The sequence below is a fragment of the Larus michahellis genome, chromosome 5 (genome assembly GCF_964199755.1).
Source record: "Larus michahellis chromosome 5, bLarMic1.1, whole genome shotgun sequence".
Taxonomy (NCBI): Eukaryota; Metazoa; Chordata; class Aves; order Charadriiformes; family Laridae; genus Larus; species Larus michahellis.
In genome coordinates, this window is record NC_133900.1 from 59,288,817 (window position 1) to 59,311,202 (window position 22,386).

The following is a 22,386-nucleotide window of genomic DNA, read 5'->3' on the forward strand; positions in this document are numbered from 1 at the left end:
CTGGCTGTGCGGAGCAGACGCCAGGGTAGCATGGGACCAGTTTAGAGCCAGTGTTTTCAGTCCTTCTCCCCAGCAGCAGGCTTACGCAGCTGCGTTTACACAGACAGGAAAGGGACAGGCAGACAATATGGCTGTTAACCCACCAGAGGATGCCTGGTGCAAGACACTCATTCTGGAGCAGTTGTCAGCATTTGTCTGCTATGTTGCAGGAACAAAAGCGTATCCTGGAGATGGGAATCACCGGACCCGAGGGACATGCCCTGAGCAGGCCCGAGGAGGTAAGAGACTTCACACATTTTGTCGTTCATGGAAATATTTTGTTGAGCACGCGGTGTCAGAGCTTGGCTTCTATTTGTGCAGATGATAGATGGGTGTGTGGGGGAAGGCAACAGGCTGCTTCTCCCACTGCCTCTTCCGGTATTATTCAAAGCCTTGAAAAGCCCAGGTCCCCTTCAGCCTGTTTGTTTGCCTGAAATACCCTTTTGCTGCTGCAGCAGGTGCATTTTCGTGGTCCAGGGATGAGAGTGTCTTTGTACGCTCAGGAGTCACCGCTCCTGCTGCTCCGGGCACAGGCATGCGGGTATTTTTGAGTGTGACTCTTGTGGTTTGATTTGTGAGGACAAAAAAATGGCTTCTCGGGGTAAAAATCAGCAGCGCAACTTGTGAGCAGGGCTTTGGAATAACTGTATTCATTAAAATGCTTTGGCTGAAAATCTCCTGTAAGATGCATGTGTGCACGTGCATATGCTTGCACTCACATATAAATCTACGTTTATGCCGGCAGATAAATTCATAGTAGAAATGCAGGCTGCAGAGATGCAAATATGTGAGAACGGAAGGATGCTGCAAGGCAGCTCATTTTATGCAGCTCTCTTATAATAAAAACCAGGCTCTGGCAAGGATCCTCTCAGGCATCTGGAAAGAGTTTCTTTAATGAGAAGGAAAAGGTGGAGACATATGGATGTCCCTTAATGTACACAATTCAGACCGTTAATGGGATGACGGAGGGCGGTAGTGGGAAGTGACTGCTTTCCTTGAAGACTAAAGAGACAAGGCCCTGGGGATTTGAGGCTGAACTTGAAGAGATTGTTGTGGTTTGCAGATCTTAATATAACCTCTCCCCAAGCAAAAGGAATCAGCTTAATTGGTCACATTCTTCTATTAAGCTGTTTGTGTACTTTTTTTATTTTGCTGTTTAGCTTCCACCTAAATTATTCCAAAAGAATGGAGTCATATTCTAAAAGAATGGAGTCGTTTCCTTTTAATGAGAACAGGGGCCTAAGGAAAATCTGCATTTGCAGTTTCCACATAGGAATATTGTGTCTTTATGACTGTGCATCTCAGCCCCAGTGCTGAGGTACAGAGGTCCTGCCTCCTTCCCTCATCTAGGGAGGGAGTGGATCAAAGTCCTGGGGCAACCTGAAATGACAGTCTGATTTAAGAAAAAATACTTTGCAAAACTGTGAAAAATGAAGCCACGTGGTTTTGGAAGGGCTAAATTGCTCAACTTCTCTAGCACAACTCTTGGAAAGAAAGTTCTGTACCATGGAGTCAGTATTTGCAGTCAAAATGGAGTTTTAGATATTCAAATGCTGATACTGTGAGACCATCTGGGAAGGAGGTATAAAACTGATGAGCGGGGAAGGGAGTCTCCAGAGCTCCTGAGAAATACTGCTCCTCTGTCGGAAGACCTCTGCTTTGTGTCCCTACATCCCAGATGGCTCCCTGGGAGCGGATTGCCTTCACGCTTGCTGACAGAGGGGACTTACTGGGCGATGCTTCAAAGGCTTTTATGGATTACGGGCTAAATTCAGTGCATAGTGCTGAAGTTGCTGTTTAAGAATACTTTACATTCACTGTCATCTTATCCTTATGTAAAGATTGCATAGGGTAAGCTGCCAGGGAGAGCTCAGAGGTTGTCTCTGAGCTGGGGCAGTTTCCTTCCTTCCTTCTCCTTCCAGCTGCAGGGTAGAAGTCTGAAGCAGAAAGGTGGGAGGGAGGTAAGGAGGAGCCCCATCAGCTGCTCAGACGTGACCTTTCCTGGGGCGCAGGGAACCAGGGAGCTGTATTTGTGCTGGGGCAGCTGTACCCCATTGGCAAGTCCAGCCTGGCTGTGGTTACTCCTAACACAAAGTGTCTGAGGTTGGGTTTACTCCCTCTTTCCCAGCATTGCATCTCTCTTTATGGAAAAAGCAGAATCGGCCCCTGAAGAATTCTTGCTAAACAGTGAGAAATATGGCTCAGTCCCCCAGTTCATTTTTTCTTCAGTCTGCTTTTGCAGTTAACTTTTTCCTCCTTTTCTCCCTCAGCTTGAAGCAGAAGCGGTTTTCCGTGCCATCACCATTGCCAGTCGAATAAACTGCCCAGTGTACATCACCAAGGTGATGAGCAAGAGTGCGGCTGATATCATTGCACTGGCCAGAAAGAAAGGTAAGAGACTTTCTTATATCTCCCAAACTCTGATTATTTTTTTTAATAGAAGCTCAGTGGAAAAACCTGAACATCTTGACTCAAATCACAAGATACAGGGAGAGGTTACCAAAGAATGGTAGCACCATCACAGACCCTAAATATTTAGGACTGGGAAAACTGAAGGGAGATCTTTCTGCATTTTTCAGTTGAGAAACTCTCCCCACAAACTATAAGCGCTCCCTGTCCTCTTGAAGTTTTTGTTGTTGCTCTTCTTTATCCCGTTGTCCCTTTTACCTTTGCCTTAGACTGCTGCTTCTCTGTTCATGGGAGGGAGATACTTTCTTCCTAACAGGGCCCAATACACCTTCTGTGCCATTTGGGGGCGTATTTCAGGGTGTTACCCTCTGAGGAGTGGCTTTGGCAGTGAACCTGCTGTTAGAGATGCCTGATGCTCGCTCCTGGCCGGGCTGCTGGAGACTGACCTCATCAGATGTGCACTGGGGACATCTGCAGGTTGACACTGCTTGCTGGGGCTGTGGAGGAATCCAGGTTACAAAGCATCCAAAAGGGACCTGGGAGCCTGATGGCAGCCACTTTCAAAGCTACATTTGTGAGTCAGGACTGTTCTGCTGGTTGGTGCTACAAAGCGGGTGAGCAATATGGAAAAGCCAAAGACCAAAATATCGTCTCGATATTTGTATTCTTGGAGGCTTGGAGTATGGTGCTGGGGACCATATGCTGCTATGTGCTGGTGCTGTGCCCAACCTGTGAGTGGGAAAAAGGCATCTGTCTGCTGGAGCCCATCCTCCACCTAAACACACTCTGAATTGGAGCAACAGAGAGAACGTGGCTGTGATTAAAACAGTACAAATTAAAACCAGATCTGAACTGTCTCCTTCTGGATTAGAAAGTGAGCTTTGTAAATATGCTGATCAAAAGCATGTGTAGCTCAGAGAGCCTCCTGATTAATTTTTTATCATACAGACAAAGCCAGGGCTGATTAATTTTCTGGGAGCTACGCTGGCCATGTAGCAATGCGTAAATCATACATGGCTGCATGCAGCAAGCAGTATAATGTGCTAAAAAGCGAGTGGACTGTAATCAGTTCCTGTATATCTTTGCTTTCCCCAAGGTCCCCTTGTTTTTGGAGAGCCGATCACTGCCAGCCTGGGGACAGATGGGACACATTACTGGAGCAAAAACTGGGCAAAGGCTGCAGCTTTTGTGACCTCGCCACCTCTGAGCCCTGATCCTACCACTCCAGACCACTTAAATTCGCTCTTAGCATGGTAAGACCTTCATTATTTTTACAGACAAGTGCAAAAGCCACATGGGATGAAGCATCTAGGGATCAGCTGTTTCATTTAGATCAGTTAGTTAGTGTCATACATGAAATAGCGGAGAAGGCACGTAGAAAACCAGGGATGGTTATATCCCTGTATTTAGGCTGTCAGTCAGGTAAGCAGTCATGGACTCTCCAGCTCCTGGTTAGCATGAGAGAGAGGCAACTTCTGGCTATTCAGGAATTAATTCTTTTTATTTCTGCTTTTCAAGTGGTTGCTAGTTGTACAGGTAGATAGTCTTTAGTCCAGGACTTCAAACTGTCTTTCCTCCCTAGTTCTCTGACTTCTCCATCCAAATTGTTACTATGTGGTCAGATGGCATCCTCACCGGCATAAACAACAGCCTGGTGGATGGACCCCCGTCTCTGAGAACAGACTCAGTTTTAAGCTCTGGTTATATCTGGCAAGCACAGATCCTCAAATCAGGGTTGTCCCTGAATGCAGAGATATATAGAACTGAGAAAACTTCACGGGTGCTGTTTTTGTCAAAGCCGGTGCAGGGCTGTAAGCTATGAGGACTTTTGAGAATTAGGCTGTCCTAAGCTAAATTGTGTTTGTAGCAGAGTTCAGTGAGTTTAGCTCCTGTAAATTGCAAACTTTTGATCTGGGGTAGTCTGCCTTCGTCTGGGATGGAAAATCATGTAAGTTTACTTGTGTTTAGTTCTTGCAGCCTTGTTTTTACTTTTAGCTTGCCTTGTGTCTTTATAGGTTCCAGGGTCCTCAAGCTGGAAGACAGCAAGGATAAGTGGTACATATAGAGAAGGCATGTCAGGCAGGAGATGGAGACCAGAGTGGATTACAAAGGAGACTGGCAGGGACTTGGGTCGAGACAGGCTGGTGACTGGAGGCCATCACTTGATAGGACAGGGTATGGGCTGACTGTCTTAAGGTTGGCAGAGAGAAGCTTATCACTAGGGAGATGAAAGGAATGTGAACAGCAGAGGGAGAAGTGTCTTTCTCATATAGAAGAGAAGACATCAGCAATGCCTTGCCAGGAACCCAGACTGTAAACCCATCCCTGAAAGCATTTTCTGCCCGTAGCCAACTGTGGGTCTTCTTCAGCTCAAGCAAAAGACCATCTGCTTTGAAATGATACAGAAATTCACAGCTGAAGTCCCACCAGGACAGATTACTAGTGCTGGAGTGAGGAACTCAACTTACCATTCAAAACCTTATTTAATGCCATGTGATGGCGCTTATCTCACCTGCTGCCTCCCCTTTCTAGGGTTTCCAATGCACTGATAGAATTGGAACCCTAAAAGTGACCCGTTGGTCTTCAGAAAACATTTCCTCGTGAGGTTAGTTTTCCACATGGCTAACTGGCGGGCTGTATGGCCGACAGTGCCAGTGTGTCTGGTGTTAGAAAGCCCCTGCATGTGTAATTCAGGCTTGGGCAGAGCTGCCCTTTAGGTGGATGGGCACGTGCACATGATGGGAAGCTGCCGTCAGCCAGTGGCACTGCTGCAGCATGCACACATCTCTCCTTGCACACGGTGGGTCAGGGTGTGCAGTCCGCCAAACCCAGGTTTTAATTCAGCTGTCCTAATGATGTTGCATTGACAGTACTATTAATGAATGCACAGTTGAGCTCCGAGTTACATGCGGCTCTGGTAAGAACACGCAGGAATTTGTTCTGTTATGACGGTCTGATGGCAAAAGTGATTTTCCATAATTGAGCTTTCTGTTCCTTAAAATAAGGAGAAGGAGGAAAATCGACTTTTCTGGTTTGATCCGTCACTCTCAGTGCTGTAAAGAGTGAAGCTTATTGTGTCAGGGTAAGGCTCTTAGCCAGCAGATGTGGATGTGTATCAAAATGTTTGGCTCTTCTCTGTCAGACACGACTATATATTTTCTAGAAGAGAGTCCCAAAATAATACTATATGGGTCAAAACAGATTAGCTAAAATAAGAAGAGAATATTTAGAACTGGAATCCAAATAGTGACTTTTTTTAACACTAACATTATAAAGACAAACCGAGGAGTCACAGAAGTTTTCATTATCCTCCAAGCATGCAAAAATTTGGTGTGTTTTTTTTTTTCTAGTGGCTTAAAGTCCTAGATCTTAAATGACAGCAGCTTAGCCTGCTTTCAGTTTTAATACTTTAAATCTATACTGTGAAACTAAAAAAAGAACTGTATATTTTATCAGTCTGACATGCATTTGTGGGGAATTTTATGCAAGGATGATGGTAAAGACAGTATTTTGCTTTTCTATTGCACTGTTCATTTGGAGACCAATATTTTACATGTATTAAAAAATCCTTACAACATTCTTCCTCTGCAAGTATGCAGCATACTCCTTGTGCTGCTTTCTGCAGGAAGCGTTGATTTTTCACTGAAAAGCCGAACGTATAAAAATCCAGCACGTCTCATGGGGTTTGCAGATTGGATTTGCCACGTGAGATTTGGTCCTGGTTTCATCTGCGGGCCATGCACCTGAGGTAGCTTTCATCTTCCACGGTGAAAGGCTGCGTTATTGCCGCTGTGATATGCCATCTCTTCTGAACTAGAGATGTGAGATCTTGGTGCTTCGTGGAAGGTGCAACCCGCCGCAAAAACCTTGCTTACAGTGAAGAATAAGATGATGAGGTATTGATGCGGCATTTAAAGATACACATATGTCCGCTGTTAATTCCCACCACTCTTCCTTTTGGAGATGTTTTCTGTGGTGATCCCTTCTTGTCTCTCAGCTTTTTTGTTGGTCTGATGCTCATCCCCATTTGACAGTAGAGTGTATCTAGACGGTCGGAGTGCCTGTGCGCTTAACCAGGAGGTGTTGGGCAGCTCTCCAATGACATGCTTCAGCTTTAGAAGTCTTCTGTTGATTAGACTGGGGAGCGCAGTGCATGCCACTAAATGTCAGAGGGGAGGGAAAACGGAGTTCAGAGGAAGCGACTCCTTTTTGTCTTTCAGGTGTAGGAATTAATAGCGTGGTGTAAGAAGCACAACATAACCTCAGGGAAATGGGCCTGGCTGTGACATTCATGTTTCATTCATCAGAGTGCAGAAAAGAGGGAGAGGGGTCAGCCACAGGAAGATTAGCTGACAGAAGAGTAACAAAAAGGAAGAAATGGCAGTGCAATCTCCTGACTTTATTGTGGTGTTAGGATAAATGAATGTTTAACTGATGGATTTGGTGTAATCCTATGGAGTAACACCAGGCACTCATTAATAATCAGGAACAGTTAAAACATAGCTGCCTTTTCACTATGAAATACATGAATTTGGCTTCTGCTAAAAACTGGATGGATGGATGGATGGATGGATGGATGGGAGCATGATGAAGAACAAGAAAAGAGGCCAAAGGTTTTTCTCTGACTGTCAGCAATCATTAGGGCTGACAGCCCAGAAAAGTGCATTAGAATTACTGATGTGTGACCCTTTTTTCCTCTGTACTTGGCTGTTTGTTAGCTTGCTGGAATCTAAATTTGTGGACCAGAATCGTTCAGATGTTTCAGAGCTGGAACTTACATAATCAGTTAAAGAAAAGGATGACAGGCTCTTGGGGACATCGTCCTTCTGGAGTGATAGAAGAGAAACCATAGTGTGTTTTAACGTGTTTGACTCCTGTAAGCTTAATCAAGACCTAAAAATACCACTTGTTTCCTGTGGATATTGAAGAACCTATCTCTTTTTTTGTCTTTCTATTTTTGCAAGATTATGCATTATGGTTATGTTCTTCCTCCTTATTCCCAAGAGCAGCTGTGATCCAGTTTGGCTCTCCGCAAAAAAAATTCTCTAGGCTGAAAAAAGTGACTTCTTAAATAAAAGCATTATTATTTGGTAGCTGTTTTTGTGTTTTACCCCGTGCCTTTTTCTGTGTAAGACCTTTAAGTTAGATAAATCCAGAGCACAAGTTTGACTTGCACTATGCCTTTCTTTTTTTAGTTAGAAGACTACCTGACAAAAAACTTTCCTTCCGTATTTATTTTCATGCTTCTCTTTTGGAAGGTCAGACAAGAAATATTTGTGTAAGAAAGAACTGCAAGAAAAATATATGTGCAGGGGAGAAATACAGGGAAACAAGCTTGATGCTCATGACTTTGCACTGTAAAATCTGCCATTATTTGTCAGCATGGTTGTGAATTAATTTACTCTGAGAGTGGCAGACATTTCGTACAAGCTTCTGATCATATCCTTAATCCTGGAATAATCCTTTGTCCTGGTTAGTGGGTTTGTGCCTGATCTCTGTCGATACGCAGCTGGAAACCCGAGGGAGCCGTAATCTGGGAGCTGAGGGTGCTCCTGGGGGAAAGTGGAGATGTCCGATGCCATTGTTGCTCTTCAGTGATCTGTAGCCAACACGTAAAGGCTGCTGACGTGATTTACAGCCTATGCCACTGGTGTGTAGGCTCAAAAGGTCCATTCACAGCTAGTCTGAGACCACGGTAACCTTGGTGACGCCTGGTCTAAACCTTCTGTGTGTTAACTCCACAGTGGGGACCTGCAGGTGACGGGAAGTGGACATTGCCCGTATAGCACTGCCCAGAAAGCCATTGGAAAGGACAACTTCACTATGATTCCTGAAGGGGTCAATGGAATTGAGGAAAGAATGACTGTTGTCTGGGACAAGGCTGTAGTAAGTAATTACTTACTTTTATGGACTAAAATGAAATTGAGTGTTGGCTGAATAATGAAAGCCAGGAGACTCTTGGCCAGTACTTAAATGACTTTCTAATACATTTCTGAGAATTCCCTGAGAGAGAGCTACTACGAGGTGAATTGTTTATTTCAAAAACCTTCTCCAGTTTATTATAAACTCAGGGCTGTGTTTCACTTTTGACAGTGCAACACCACCGTATTTTATTAGACCTGGGGCTTCACAGACTACACCGCTTGATTTTCCAGTGGTGTCAGAGTGGATGCTTCTCAGAGATGCAGGATCTGGAGCGGTTTAATGAGTTTGAAGTGGACCCCATGTAAACGTGATGAACGGATTGTTTGAATTTGGGAAATGTCTCATCGTTTTTGAGAAATTACAAATGGATGGCAGCCGAGCCTGAGGCTCGACTATAAAATGCTTTGAAGGAGAACATTGCATGTAATTCATACTGGCATATTTTGCGGTGGGTGCCGGTATAAGTTAGCAATTTTTTGATGGTTCCATGGATCCTAATATATAACGATATTCTCCCCGCTTTTTCCGTCTTTACCTACACTCCCATTCACACACACACACACAAACACACACACTCTTTACCTTACACTGCATTGCACTCAAATGCATACAGCAAACTGGGAAGTGGTAGTATTTACAACGCTCTCGATAGCGCTTCTCCCAGACTGTATTTAATAACCAGGGATCACTATTGAGATTCCAAGCACAGAAGCAGCTTCAGATACCTGTCATGTAAGAGCAAAGCAAGCAGGAGGAAGGAAGCAAAGTGACCAAGGCCGGGCTGGATGGGGCTTTGAGCAGCCTGGTCTAGTGGGAGGTGTCCCTGCCCATGGCAGGGGGGTTGGAACTACATGATCTTTAGGGTCCCTTCCAACTCTGACCACTCTGTGATTCCATGAAGCGCAGCCAGCCAGTGCTACTTCCCGCAAAGGGAAGGAGCTGCAGCAAGGGCTGCAACATGGGATTTACGTGTGAATTTAACATTCAGTCCTGGACCACTGACTAGCTTATATTTTGCAAATCTCATGTTTTACCAGGCAGGAAATAAGTGTTTATTTAATATTAAAAAGTTTGGCACTCTTGTTCTTCCTTGGAACGTTGCTTTTGCTTATTGCCAGGGAAGGCCCCAAAATATTCTACTGAAAAATCAAAATGCTGCTGTGTACAGCTGCTATTAGGCCATCACTGACTGTATAAAAAGTTCAATCGGTGGTGACGTTTCTCCAGGTAAGGACTTTATAACTGGGGTCGTATTACTTAGATTTATAGGTTTGGTAATATTGATAGTAGAACAGACTTAATTTGCAAGAAGGGTTTTTAAAAGAGTCTGAATCTTGATCTTTTATTTAATCTCATGTACTCATATAAGTTTCTCTCTTTTAAAATTGTTAAAACATTTGAATGGAAATTACTAGCACTAGCAACCAAACCGCTTGGACATCAGTGTGTAGAGAAAGGGACCTTAGGTAGCTGAGCAACCTGATGGTATCATCTGCATTAAGGTTTTATTGGCTGTTCTTTGGGGTGCCAGGAGTAACGCATTTACTTATTTGAAACTCCCAAGTATCGTGCCTTGTATAAAATCCTGCTTGATAAAACCTCTGTTTCACGCACCATCACCATATATACGCACCGCAAGCCTTCCCGTATCTCCCTGATCATTCGTCACTCTGAAGAGTAAATCCCTGTTTTATAAGCATGTTTTGCTCAAGTCACATTGTTTTTAGGCCACAGGTAAGATGGACGAGAGCCAGTTTGTAGCTGTCACCAGCACCAATGCTGCCAAAATCTTTAATCTGTATCCAAGAAAAGGCCGGATTGCTGTAGGATCGGATGCTGATGTGGTTATTTGGGACCCTGATAAGGTGAAGACTATAACAGCTAAAAGCCATAAATCGGTAAGGAGAAAAGGAAAACCAGCCATAAAAATGAAGTTATCACTGTTGCTTTTCAAATGTTGATCTAATTCATGTGAACACCAAATATATGTGGAGTGATACAGAGGAGTGATGTAACTGCCTATGCCTATTGTGAAATGGGTAAGTATTTCAGAAGGTGAAAGTATTGAAATCTTGCACTGGAAGCACTGGGATCAGGAAGGATTTCTTTTCTCTCTGCATGTACCATTGTACTTTTTGTTGCATGCTTGTGGCACATCTGTAACTAGGTGTGCATCAGCAGGTCTGCAGCTGAGGTTAGTAGAGCTGTGATGATAAATTTAAAACCAGCTCACTTTTTTTGCTTACCTGAAGAGCACCTGATATTATAAATCACACGATTAAATCAACAGTATTCTAAATTACGACATGATAAAATATTTTGATAATATAGCTCTGAGCAGCTTCACGGTGGGGATTTTCTATTTAATTCCAAAGCTTTGCTGCATACTGCTCTGCCCTTGGTACAGAGTACCAGTGACTCACAGTTGCTTCGATTTTGACTGTGACAGGTTTTATCTTATGTGCTGTGTATTTCAAAGTTGTTACATTATTGTTTGGTGCTTTGGTCTTCTGTATTTGGGGGATTCTTCCAAATGTTGTACTGGAATTTGACTTTAAAAGGCACAAACCTTTAGAAGCCTTTTAAAAGTAAGTTTGGGTGATTCAATTTCTATTTCTCTGTCTTGGGATCTCTCTGTGTTTTTAAGAAAGTAATAATCACCTGGTCTTTGACAGTCATTCCCATTTAGATTCAGGCTTTCCTGGTCCTTTCTGGGCTTTTTTCAGACAGAAATATTTGTGCTGGCCCCTTTGAAATTCCCTTATGCAGTCACAGCACATGCATGGTGGGACCATGTCCTCTGGGAAAATTTTCCATATTAAGGCTATCGCACTTCTACAGGCACTGGAGAAATATGGAAAGTCCTTAAAAACAAACGAGATAAAGCCCTGGTGGAAAGTGAGCAATGGGAAGGAAAAGCCTGATTCAGGAAAGTTATCAGAGAGATTCTTTAAAATCATTTCATATTGAAATGCATTGCTTTTTCTTCAGACAAAACAATTTTATACACCTCTTAAAAGGCAGTTAACTAAAACTATGACACCAAATACAGGTTATAAGTTACTAACTGAAAGAGACCTTGTACCGAACTTGCAGTGATTATGTTGGTTGATCCCCAGGCTGTTGAGTACAACATCTTTGAAGGAATGGAGTGCCATGGTGCCCCACTCGTGGTCATAAGCCAAGGGAAGATTGTGTTTGAAGATGGAAATCTGCACGTAAATAAGGGAATGGGTCGCTTCATCCCTCGCAAACCTTTCCCTGAGTATCTTTACCAGCGCATCAAAATCAGGAATAAGGTAACGTCAGATATTTTTTAATCTTCTTTATAGCCATACGCTCTTGCAACCACAGTAGCACATGCGTTTTTACTATTATTGTGCTAATATGAGCCCATATCAGATGAACTATATATGACTTGTTCAAAATGTGACCAAAAAATGGTTCCTTTGCAAGCGTGAACTGATATAACTTAATTAACACCATGAGCTTCAGTGGGTAGAGCATGTAATTGCCAGTTGTGCATAATTGCCTCATGTCCAGCTGTGCAGGCTTTTGAAGGGAGGTGGAATAGTGATAGAATTTACTTTCCATTAAAGTTCAGAAAAAAGATAAAGCTTCTTTGAGAGGAGGGTTAGCCAGAAGAAAAACAGAATTTTAAATTGCTGCTACTCTTTGCATACTGAACAGCCACACTGCAGAGAAGAAAATCCTCTAAGCCCGAGATACTCAATATATTTGGCATCTTTGAACTGTTGTTGGTGCATTTGCTGAACTGGGTATTAGCAGCATTCACAGCTCAGAAAACTTTTTAAAAAAAAGCTTGGGAAATGACCTAGATTAAGTCCAGGCCACTTCTGGTTTTGAATTAAATCAGTGCTCTTCTGTTGAAAACCAGTTGGCTTGGCACCAGTTCAGGGTTATCTGGAAATTGCTTTTTGCCACTGAGCACAAAAGTCATTATGTGAGGACAGGTAACAAGACAAATTGATGAAAACCCGTATTCTCTTCAACCAAGCATATACCATAGCTTGTGGGGATGGCAGCTGAATTAAGTCTACAAGCAAGTTGATAGTTTTTCTCTTTCATCATTTGTCACACAAATTCTGTCGAGCCGTGCGATACAGAAGGTCTGCTCTTCTAATGAGAAAAGGTACTCTAAAAATCAAATGCATCTGCAAAAGTTTTGCAAAATACCAATTGGTATTGCACTTTTTTTGTATTATCCACTTCGATGACGTGGGCCTTCTCTGCTCACTTGCATGGGAGTGCTGTATAAATTAAATTACTATAATCTGATAATTATATATAATATAATAATCATATACTGTAATATAAAATTATATATTAATTATATAAATATAATTTCAATAGTGAAAACACAACTTTAAAAACAAATAACAGAGAGTGGTGTCTTATAGTGGAGTATGCAGAAAAGTAACTGGGCTAAATAACCTGCATCTTGCAAATGGGCCTAGATTTTGGGAAAGACCTTTGATTTTAGATACTTAGGTAAAGATCTGCAAAAGGACCAAGAAAAGGACTGATATTTTCACTCCTGCAGCTCCCTCTGCTGCCTGCCGTGAGGAAGGGAGAGCAGATTCATGTCCGTGGTTCTTTTCCCACTATCAAATTTTATTGACTGGAAATATTTAGAAAAACCCAGTGATGGTCCTATCAGCCACCATTTGAATACGTCACTACACAACTAAGGAATATAGAAAAAAACGTGTCAAACAAGGGGCTGCAAAGCTGTAACTGGCACAGAATAGCAATATAAATTTATCCCTGGCGCAGGGATGGCAGTATAAATTCCTGCCTTTGCGGGGGTCCCTGTGAGATGGATTCATTGCTGCGATCGGCAGCTGTTCCCTTCTGGGCACTCATTTTGGCTCAGCCTGCGAGACGGTGGCTCTTCTGAGCCTGATGTCCCCATCACCGAAAGCAAGGAGGATGCACGATTTCTGTAAGAGCTGGATTAAACCCCTGTGGACAGCAGCCTGCCTGTATGGTATTTTAATTTCACTGTTTAACCTGCTGGGGAAATGGCTCTGAAACAATAGTCTTGTAAGCCACGGAGTTCTGATCTTTTTGGTGAGCTTTGGATTCTGCGATTCAATGGCTTCGGGCTCTTCCTGAAAATTGGAACTGTTTTTTAAAAATATTATTCCCTAGATTCCTGTCATTTTAAGGCCGGTGAGACTGTTTTGATTGTCTTTTCTCATATTCCTTATAGGAACTGTAGAGGGATAAAATCCAAAGACCTCAAACTGAAATCAGAGTTCAAATGATAGCTACTTTATTGCCTAATAATAATAATAATAAGATGGGTCCCATGCCACAGTCTAGCGTAGAATTGCTTTTCTAGTTGATGACAAGAAGTGAAAACTTCTGAATTTTAGTTTAAAAATTGCCACCACTTTTCAATGAGTTCTAATGAAGATAATGAGATATCTGAAGGGGAGGAGCAGAGAAAATCCAGGTAGGAGTGAAATTGCTGCAATCTGTATTGTGGGTATCAGTCTTGCAAGAGCCAAAGTGTGATTCAGCAGCTGAACAGCCTCTGAATGGAGAGAGAAGAGGTGATGGTGACTTATCTTACCAAAAATGAGCATCTTAGATCAGACCTGTTGTTCTGAATCCCGATTCTCTCCATTAACTTTGAAGGACGCCTAATAAGAATCTCTCTCTCACAATTTTTAACTATATAAAAATGGTGGGAGGAAGCTTTATCATTTCCTTTATATATAAAGCAGACTGTAGCTTTCATGAGAGTATAGACATGTTTTTCATTCAGCTAACGCAGAATATAGGTCTGTGCTCAGCGGTCTCTGCCTATAGGCAGGAGTATCATTAGGGAGCATTACCAAAGCATTCAGCGTCTGGATTTTTATTCTCCTGTTGATCTAGGTGGGAGGACTGCAAGGAGTCTCCAGAGGAATGTATGATGGGCCTGTGTATGAAATCCCAGCTACACCAAAATACGCAACTCCTGCACCCTCAACTAAATCCTCCCCTGCCAAAAACCAGCCCCCACCAATCAGAAACCTCCACCAGTCCAATTTTAGCTTATCAGGTAAGTCAGCCTGACTCATCAGAATTGTTATAAAGCCATCGGTATGGATTATTGGTGATAAATTTCAATTATAACTACCTCTTTAATCAAAGACTAAAGGATTATATATGCTCACATACATGCATTTACTTACATATATATATATGTATGTATATATATGTTTTTATACATTCTTTCTCTAGGAATATTTTACAAATTGCCAAAAATGTTTATAATGTAATTTTTTTTTCCGCATGTAGTCTTTTAATATTGTTTACCTGGCCCATTACACTTAGCTGAGGTCTCTGGTTGATGTGACTGAGGTCCCTTGGTGGTACGTACAGCTGATGGGACTTGGGTCTGGTGCAACTCGCGTGGCTCAGACATCTCAAATTTCTTTCTCGCTGCATCACCACAAACTGCTAGACATGGAAACCTCAACTGTCCTTGTCCATGGTTGGCAAACCATGTGCAGAAGCTATTCATATAGAGCTTAGAGCGTTTCTTGTCCTCTGTGCTCTTCGTGCCCAAAACGTTTTCCATGGTACATAAGAAAATCATCCTTTGGGGTTGTTGGAAATAATTCTTGTCATTTGAAGATAATTACAAGTGTGTCAAATCCTTATACTTCAAAAGTCTACAGCCCAATTGGTAAATAAGTGGCTTCTTATGATGTTATGAAAGTCACTGCATTTTCTCCCCTGGGTGAGCCGATGGTAGAGTTTTTCCTTCCTGACAGACAGATCCTGTCTTTAGAAACTAAAAGAAACTTCTGGAAGAAAGCCCAAGGAGAGCAAATATTTAAAAAACCCTTCTAGTGAATTGAAATGTATTTTTGCCCATACACCTGGGGCCATGGTGAGCACATACAGATATGTAAACCCATATAAAGCAAAAAAAATGCTTAGAAATTTGACGTTTAACAATAATAACTGATAAGTGGGATTTTCATAAGCATGTGAAGCTGTGGTTTCACAATCTACTGCTGGATCTAGGTACTACCAAGGCATCTAGTGGTATGGAATTTGATCCGAATCAGGCAAACGCACATTACTGTGTTCTTATGAGATTAAGCAGAACCAGAGACTACAATAGCATTTAAAATGATCCAGTGCTTTTCTGGTAGCCTTACATTGCCTTTAGGAAGCTGAGTGTGATCAGGCAATATTCACCCTGGCAGAAAGCTTGCTGTCACCTCAAGCTTAACTTTCAACATTTTTAAAAGCAGTTTGAATTGGGTACAAGTTTACATCAGCTCAATCACTAACATCACATTTACTGTACTGTTGACCCGCGGACTCAGTGGGGACAGGTATGATAAATCAATGAGTCAGGTTTGAAAAATCCACTCTGCACATACGTGTTTTGGGGTTTTTTTTCTAATTAAATCAGTAATATTTTCTACTGGGGTCTGATCTCGCAAAGGGAACCCAGTCTGTAGGCTGTGATCCCTGCATAGGCTCTTCAAGTCAGTGGAAAACAATTCCCCATGTAGGGTGAGCATCAATCTGATCCCAAACATTTCAGCCTACACTTCTCATTGAAGCCAACTGGATCTAAGCACAGAAATGTGCCTTGTAGGTCTGTTTAGCACTTCAGTCAGGGGTCTGGCTCAAGAGAAACCAGCTGATGGTGACGTGGGGGAAACATACCTGGAACTAGCCAGGTAACATCTCACCGCTGGTGGTTTTTTCCTTTTCATGGCTTTGTTTCCTGATTTTTCTCTTGCTGCAGGAGCTCAGATAGATGACAATAACCCACGCCGTACTGGTCACCGCATCGTGGCACCTCCTGGTGGTCGCTCTAATATTACCAGTCTTGGCTGAAAAATGATGATGGACAGAAACAGAAGGATGAAGGATCATGGGAATAATGTCCATTCCCTTCAATATCTGTGTTATCGAACCCACAGTTTTATTTGGTACTAATGGAAATAAAAAATGAAATGTCTTTCTTTTTTTTGTATAGGAAGAGGTGATAATAGTGTGGTGTGTTTGCTTGGAACTACTTGCCTCACAATTGTGCTTTCATGCCATAGTCACCTTAAAGCATGGTGCTTCCATTGCCCCTTTAGTGACTACAGGTTTTAGCTTCGTCTCGTAACTGAATGATGGTTCCTTTGCACCCTTTCGCTGTATTAGAGTAGTTAATGCATGTTACTGAGTTATTTATGCAAGTTGCATTCTGTGAGTGAGTCCCTTTAGAACACGTTGCCAACAATTGACTAGACACAATGCCAAGATTAATGTCCGTATTTGAGAAACACCACCAAAAACACTTATGAAGGAAGAAAATGGCCATCTTGAAAGTATGCAGTAGAGTAGTATAAGCAGCTTCTGTTTCATCTTTAATTTATTATAAACCCAAGAAGCACTTCATTCAGACACAGAAAATTTTCAGGACACGTAATGACAAATGGTCTCTGTAGCACCTGTCTCTTCCCACTCAGTACGTTCCAAGTCTGTGTCCTTCTTGTTTCCATTTTAGACAGAGCCATAATTTATACATATACCGATGCCATTGCCACCCCTGCAGGGATTTCTCCACCTGGGCAGTAGTGCTCTCCTTCTGCATGAGATTTTTGGTACTTACAGATAATCCAAGTTGCCGTCGGATTTTTAAAGTTTTTTGTACAAAGTTTTTCCTTTGTAATCACACGCATTTTTACTTACTCTACCGTATCAAGATCTACTAGTTGTGGTTCAATTTCTGAATTCAAAGCTTGTGAAATAAAAGAAATGAATTGATGGGTAAGCGTCTTCCTCTGCTTTCCACTGCTGTTGCTCAATGATTGAAAATTTAGCGTGGAGAAACTCAGGAGAAAATGTCTTTTAGGTTGACATCATGTGAAAGAAGGAACCCTCTTAGGTCACAAGGGGTGTTAAATGTATAGATGTCTGCATATGCATACTATAGCAGTAGTAGGAAAGTGGACTTGTGTTCTCTCTGTGAGAGTGAAGGAAATGCTTTCTCCTTGTCTTTCTGATGCTCTCACAAACTATGTAAGGAAGTCTTTTCTATCGCTTTTTACTTGTCTGATGATTGCATTGCAGATGTTGTGGGGGCGTGGGCTATGGTGGAAGGTGGGGTGCTACGAAAAAGAGTCGTTTAGATATGGTGTTAGGGGATATGGTATAGGGGAGAACTTTGTAGAGTGGGGTTGATGGTTGGACTCGATGATCCCAAGGGTCTTTTCCAACCTAAATGATTCTATGAAACTAAGCAGGTCAGCAAAACACCTGCTCTTGGCCTTCTACCACTTTGCCCTTGTCTACACTTCAAAGCTGCTCCAGGAAAAGGCTTGTGGCAGCGTGGTGCCTGTGGAATGGTTTTATCTAGCTGGCATGCTTGCCAACTTATCACTGGTCCATCCTTTCATGCAGCAATACATTGTGTTGACGCAGGTGCATGTACGACATAAAGGTTTTGGAAAGTAGCCTACCTGAGGCCTGTCATCTTATTCTGAAGTTGGTATGCTGTCACCTCCAACTTGCCCGGGAAAGGAACTCCTACCCTGGAAAATTCCATTTTTGTCAGCTTGCCCTAAAAACCTGGTAGCAGAGCTGGTCAGAATAGCCAGCTTTGCTTTTGGCTTTGGCTTTGATCTGAACCAGTGAAGAAACACTGCAATTCATCCTGCAGTGAACTGAACTGATTGCTCCCAAAATAAGAGAAAAATAAAGCTTTTAATGAACAATCCCTTCTGCTAAGCATTCAAATTCATGTTTCCTATTGCCTGGAGAGTGCCCTCGTCCCTAGGCTTGCTTGCTCACTTGGTGGTTCAGGTATTTTATATAAAGTGAAATAGCACTAGCAGAGAAGCCTGAGGACAAGCTGCCCTGCAATAACGCACAGCCTAGCAGGTAAGGCGATCCTGAAAAGCCAAATCTCCATCTCCACTGTCCTATTCCAACCCATTTGCTGTGAGTGTTGATAGAGCCAGCAACAGTTCTGGTAATCTAACCCTGACAACAGAAATACAGGTGGCTCGTGAAACTATGTGGCAAATTTGACATAAGTGTGGAAATTTTGGAACTGCTGCTTACCGTTTCCTTAGGGTTTTTCTCGCGTGTTTGTGCAAGTAGCAATGGTTGTTCAGCTCTGAATAAAACAACTACTTGATCTATGAGGCTTGTCACGCTTGAGGTGACAGAAATGATTGTTGTCTAACTAGTATTGAGAGATTCCACTTTTCCTACATGCCAAACGACATCCTAAACAGAAGAACCCTTTGCCTACAAGCTAGTCAAGATCCACTGTTAACATGCATTTATTTTTCCACAGTGAAGTGCGGTGTGTTTGGGAGGCACTTCATGGTTCAGTGCTTCTGTGCGAACAAGACTCTGTTTGTCAGGTCAATGTAACTCTGCTATGATTTCTCCGAGGAGAAATGCGCTAGCGTGCCCATGATGTTCATAAGCCCCCGCAGCCCGACTGCTGCTCCCATGCCGCTGCTGAGGGACAGCCTGCAGGAAGCCTGTGGATCCTGTCCTGTGCCTGGGTTTCTCCACTGGACAAGCAATACTACCTAGATGTGATTCAAACATCATTTTTTTGGAACACAGGTACCTTACTGCGTGGTCACCAGGTGAGGTGAAGGATGCCTCCCTTGGACGGTTACTGTGATATACCATCAGAGAGCTGGCATGTGCCATTGCTAATCGGGGGGTTTAACCCAAGCGAGGTAAGTGGTGTTTCTCTTACCACTTGGAGGTCTATTTCACCTAACCTGTCCTTAAAAAAAATAAAACAATAACAGTAAATAAAATGTGGATTAGCTGGTGATGATGAATACATCTGCAGAATAGGAAACTATATACTTGAGCTTGCTCCCTTGTAGGAGCACTAAGCTGGGCAACATTCACTTTGTGAACTTGAGGTTGGGGAGCTGCTGTTATCTCAACTACAACAAGTTGTTGAAATCTCAACTACAGTAGAAAGCTTTCATGGGCTTTTGAATCATCAAACACCTAAAAATTTGCAGCAGGGCTATGACCTTTTAATACTTGATATAGTCCTAGTGATGTAAAACTGGCTCTTCCCTATTGCCATTTGCAGACCCCTTAAAATTAGTCCCTGTGACCAGTCTAAGGACTATCTTTGTGAATCAAGTGATGTGGAAGGGAAAGCTGGATCCACAGATTGTTTCCCGAGTGATAGTTTGGACCAGTTTCTCTTGTGTTTGCCTGCTACAGACCAATGCAGTTACATGTTTGAATTTTAGTGTTTGTAGCAAAGCCTGTTAATTATGATGCCATCAAAACTGACAGCTGTCCCAGCCATTAAATTTTTCTCTTGGCAATATGCCGATCTTCATCCTTAAGAACTAAAAATGCAGACTGGACCAGATCAGATAACCATGTTCTTTGGGTTCCAGTAGCCAACAACATGAGCTTAAGGGAGACCAGAAGAGCAAACGTACAATGCTAATATTCCTCTGAGTGTTTCCCTCACTTCCAGTGCCTTGAATTTTCTTGAGAAGCAGCATCATCTTTGTACTCCGTAGCTGTCAGTGGAATTTCCTGCCATGACTTAATTTGCTAAGGTGCTTTTAAACCCATGTAAAATCTTGGCATTTATGACAAAACTTTTGGCTCTGCCATCACCGTCAAACTAGTTTACCTGGCATCAGTTAATTCCTGCCATGTAGGCCTGGCCAGTATTAAATCTCAGTCATTTGAACAAACAGTTATAAGGATAGTTTTCCACTATGATTTTGGTGAACGTTGCACATGCTTTCCAGGTGTGTTTCAGTAACAATAGTGAGAGGTATTCAATTAAAAAAAATAATGTGGAAGAGCTCTATAACACAGTAAAAATACAGAGTTTGAGATACTGTTTCTTTATCATTTAACTCATTAAGTATTTGCAGTGATATGGGTAAAGTAGTTAGGTCTCAGCACATCACCTCTGCTTCCCCACCCCCCAGCCAACTTCATATTCTATAATTTTTCTAGCACAGTGAGATGTACATGGAAAGCTGTCTTGAAATGTATAGCCATATATAGTCAGACATGCTTTAAAAAGCTTTAAGCTTAGCAGCTTCTTCCTCACAACTGGAAGTAAACCAACCTGCAAGTACGTCAGTGACTCCAATGGTTCTTTTGGAAAGTCTTGGTATGGGGCGGATTGAAAACTGGCTGAAAGAGCTCAGAAGGGCGTGATTAGGGGCACAGAGTCTAGTTGGAGATCAATGATGAGTGGTGATCCCCAGGGGTCAGTACTGGGTCCAGTCCTCTTCTATATATTCTTCAATGACCCCGATGAGGGGCAGAGTGCACCCTCAGCAAGTTTGCTGATGACACAAAGCTGGGGGGGGTGGCTGACACACCGGAAGGCTGTGCCACCATACAGAGAGACCTGGACAGGCTGGAGAGTTGGGCAAAGAGGAACCTTATGAAATTCAATAAGGGCAAGTGTAGGGTGCTGCACCTGGGGAGGAATAACCCCATGCACCAGTACAGGTTGGGGGCTGACCTGCTGGAGAGCAGCTCTGTGGAAAGAGACCTGGGAGTCCTGGGGGACAACAGGATGACCATGAGCCAGCAATGTGCCCTCGTGGCCAAAAAGGCCAATGGCATCCTGGGGTGCATCAAGAAGAGTGCAGCCAGCAGGTCGAGGGAGGTCATCCTCCCCCTCTACTCTGCCCTGGTGAGCCCGCACCTGGAGTACTGTGTCCAGTTCTGGGCTCCCCGGCTCAAGAAGGACAGGGAACTTCTGGAGAGGGTGCAGCAAAGGGCTACCAAGATGATTAGGGGACTGGAACACCTCTCTTGTGAAGAAAGGCTGAGGGAATTGGGTCTTTTCGGTCTGGAAAAAAAGACGACTGAGGGGGGACGTTACAAATGCTTATAAATACCTAAAGGGTGGGTGTCAGGAGGATGGGGCCAGGCTCTTTTCAGTGGTGCCCGAGGACAGGACAAGGGCTAATGGACACGAACTTGAACATAGGAAGTTCCACCTAAACATGAGGAGGAACTTCTTTACTTTGAGGGTGGCAGAGCACTGGAACAGGCTGCCCAGAGAGGTGGTGGAGTCTCTGTTTCTGGAGGCATTCAAAACCCACCTGGACATGTTCCTGTGCAACCTGCTCAAGTTGAACCTGCTCTGGCAGAGGGGCTGGATGGGATGATCTCCAGAGGTCCCTTCCAACCCCTATCATTCTGTGATTCCGTCTTCAGCTGGCAGGGTCCAGATCCTTGTCCCCTCTCCTGATGCTCTGCAGTGCACCAGTGGCCACAGCCGTGGGGGTGCTGAGACCAGGAGCCCTCCCAGTGCAGAGGCAGTTCCCAGAGAGCACGGGGCAGGCTGGGCAGCTGCACACTAAGCCCTTCGTAAGTCTCTGCTGAACACATGGAAGATGCATTTGTTCAGACGGAAGAAACACAACCCAAAAGTTGTTGTATGTAAGGAACTCTGGATGTCAGAATGGCTCCCAAAGACTGCTCTAGATGCCATGTCGGAGTGAGTGAAAGTGCCAGCCTGGTGCTTGCCTGGGTACTGGGTTATGGTGTGCACAGGCGGGATCAAAAGACCTTTTTGTTTGACTTATACTTAGGAGTGCATGTTTTTGTCAGGAATGAAAATGCCCGTATTGCACAGGAGCTGGCACCAGCCTGAAAGTCCCAAGTACAAGTCTTTGAAGTCGCACACCTCTTCAGTGTGATCCAGGCTGCCTTTCAGCAAGAATTCTGCATGGCAAGGCTTTTCACATTTTTCTACAGCAGAGAGACCATTGAGGTGGGCTATTATTATTCTTTCATGACAAACAATGCACTCAACAACTGTAACACCTAGAGTTTGCCTAGAATTTGTTTCAGCTAACCCCTTGTCACAAAGCTGTGAATGAGACAACACAATCAGGAAATGTTGCAATAGTTGTTACCCTTGATGTTAAAAAAGGAGAAAAAAAGCATGGCATTTTTTTCCTAAATTTCTGCAGCAAGTGTTTTTGATAC

At 43.2% G+C, this 22,386-nt stretch overlaps 1 protein-coding gene across 2 annotated transcripts in view; it reads left to right on the plus strand.

The window, feature by feature from the left end:
- Positions 1-17,182, plus strand: part of CRMP1 (collapsin response mediator protein 1) — a 51,789-nt gene extending 34,607 nt beyond the window's left edge. For both annotated transcript variants that reach the window (XM_074587577.1, XM_074587578.1), the window contains exons 7-14: positions 210-278; positions 2,310-2,430; positions 3,545-3,701; positions 8,193-8,334; positions 10,101-10,271; positions 11,493-11,672; positions 14,284-14,449; positions 16,163-17,182. In XM_074587577.1, coding sequence (XP_074443678.1) covers positions 210-278; positions 2,310-2,430; positions 3,545-3,701; positions 8,193-8,334; positions 10,101-10,271; positions 11,493-11,672; positions 14,284-14,449; positions 16,163-16,254 — 1,098 coding nt within the window. In that variant the 3' untranslated portion in view covers positions 16,255-17,182. The remainder of the gene's footprint in view (positions 1-209; positions 279-2,309; positions 2,431-3,544; positions 3,702-8,192; positions 8,335-10,100; positions 10,272-11,492; positions 11,673-14,283; positions 14,450-16,162) is intronic.
- Positions 17,183-22,386: the final 5,204 nt, after the last annotated feature.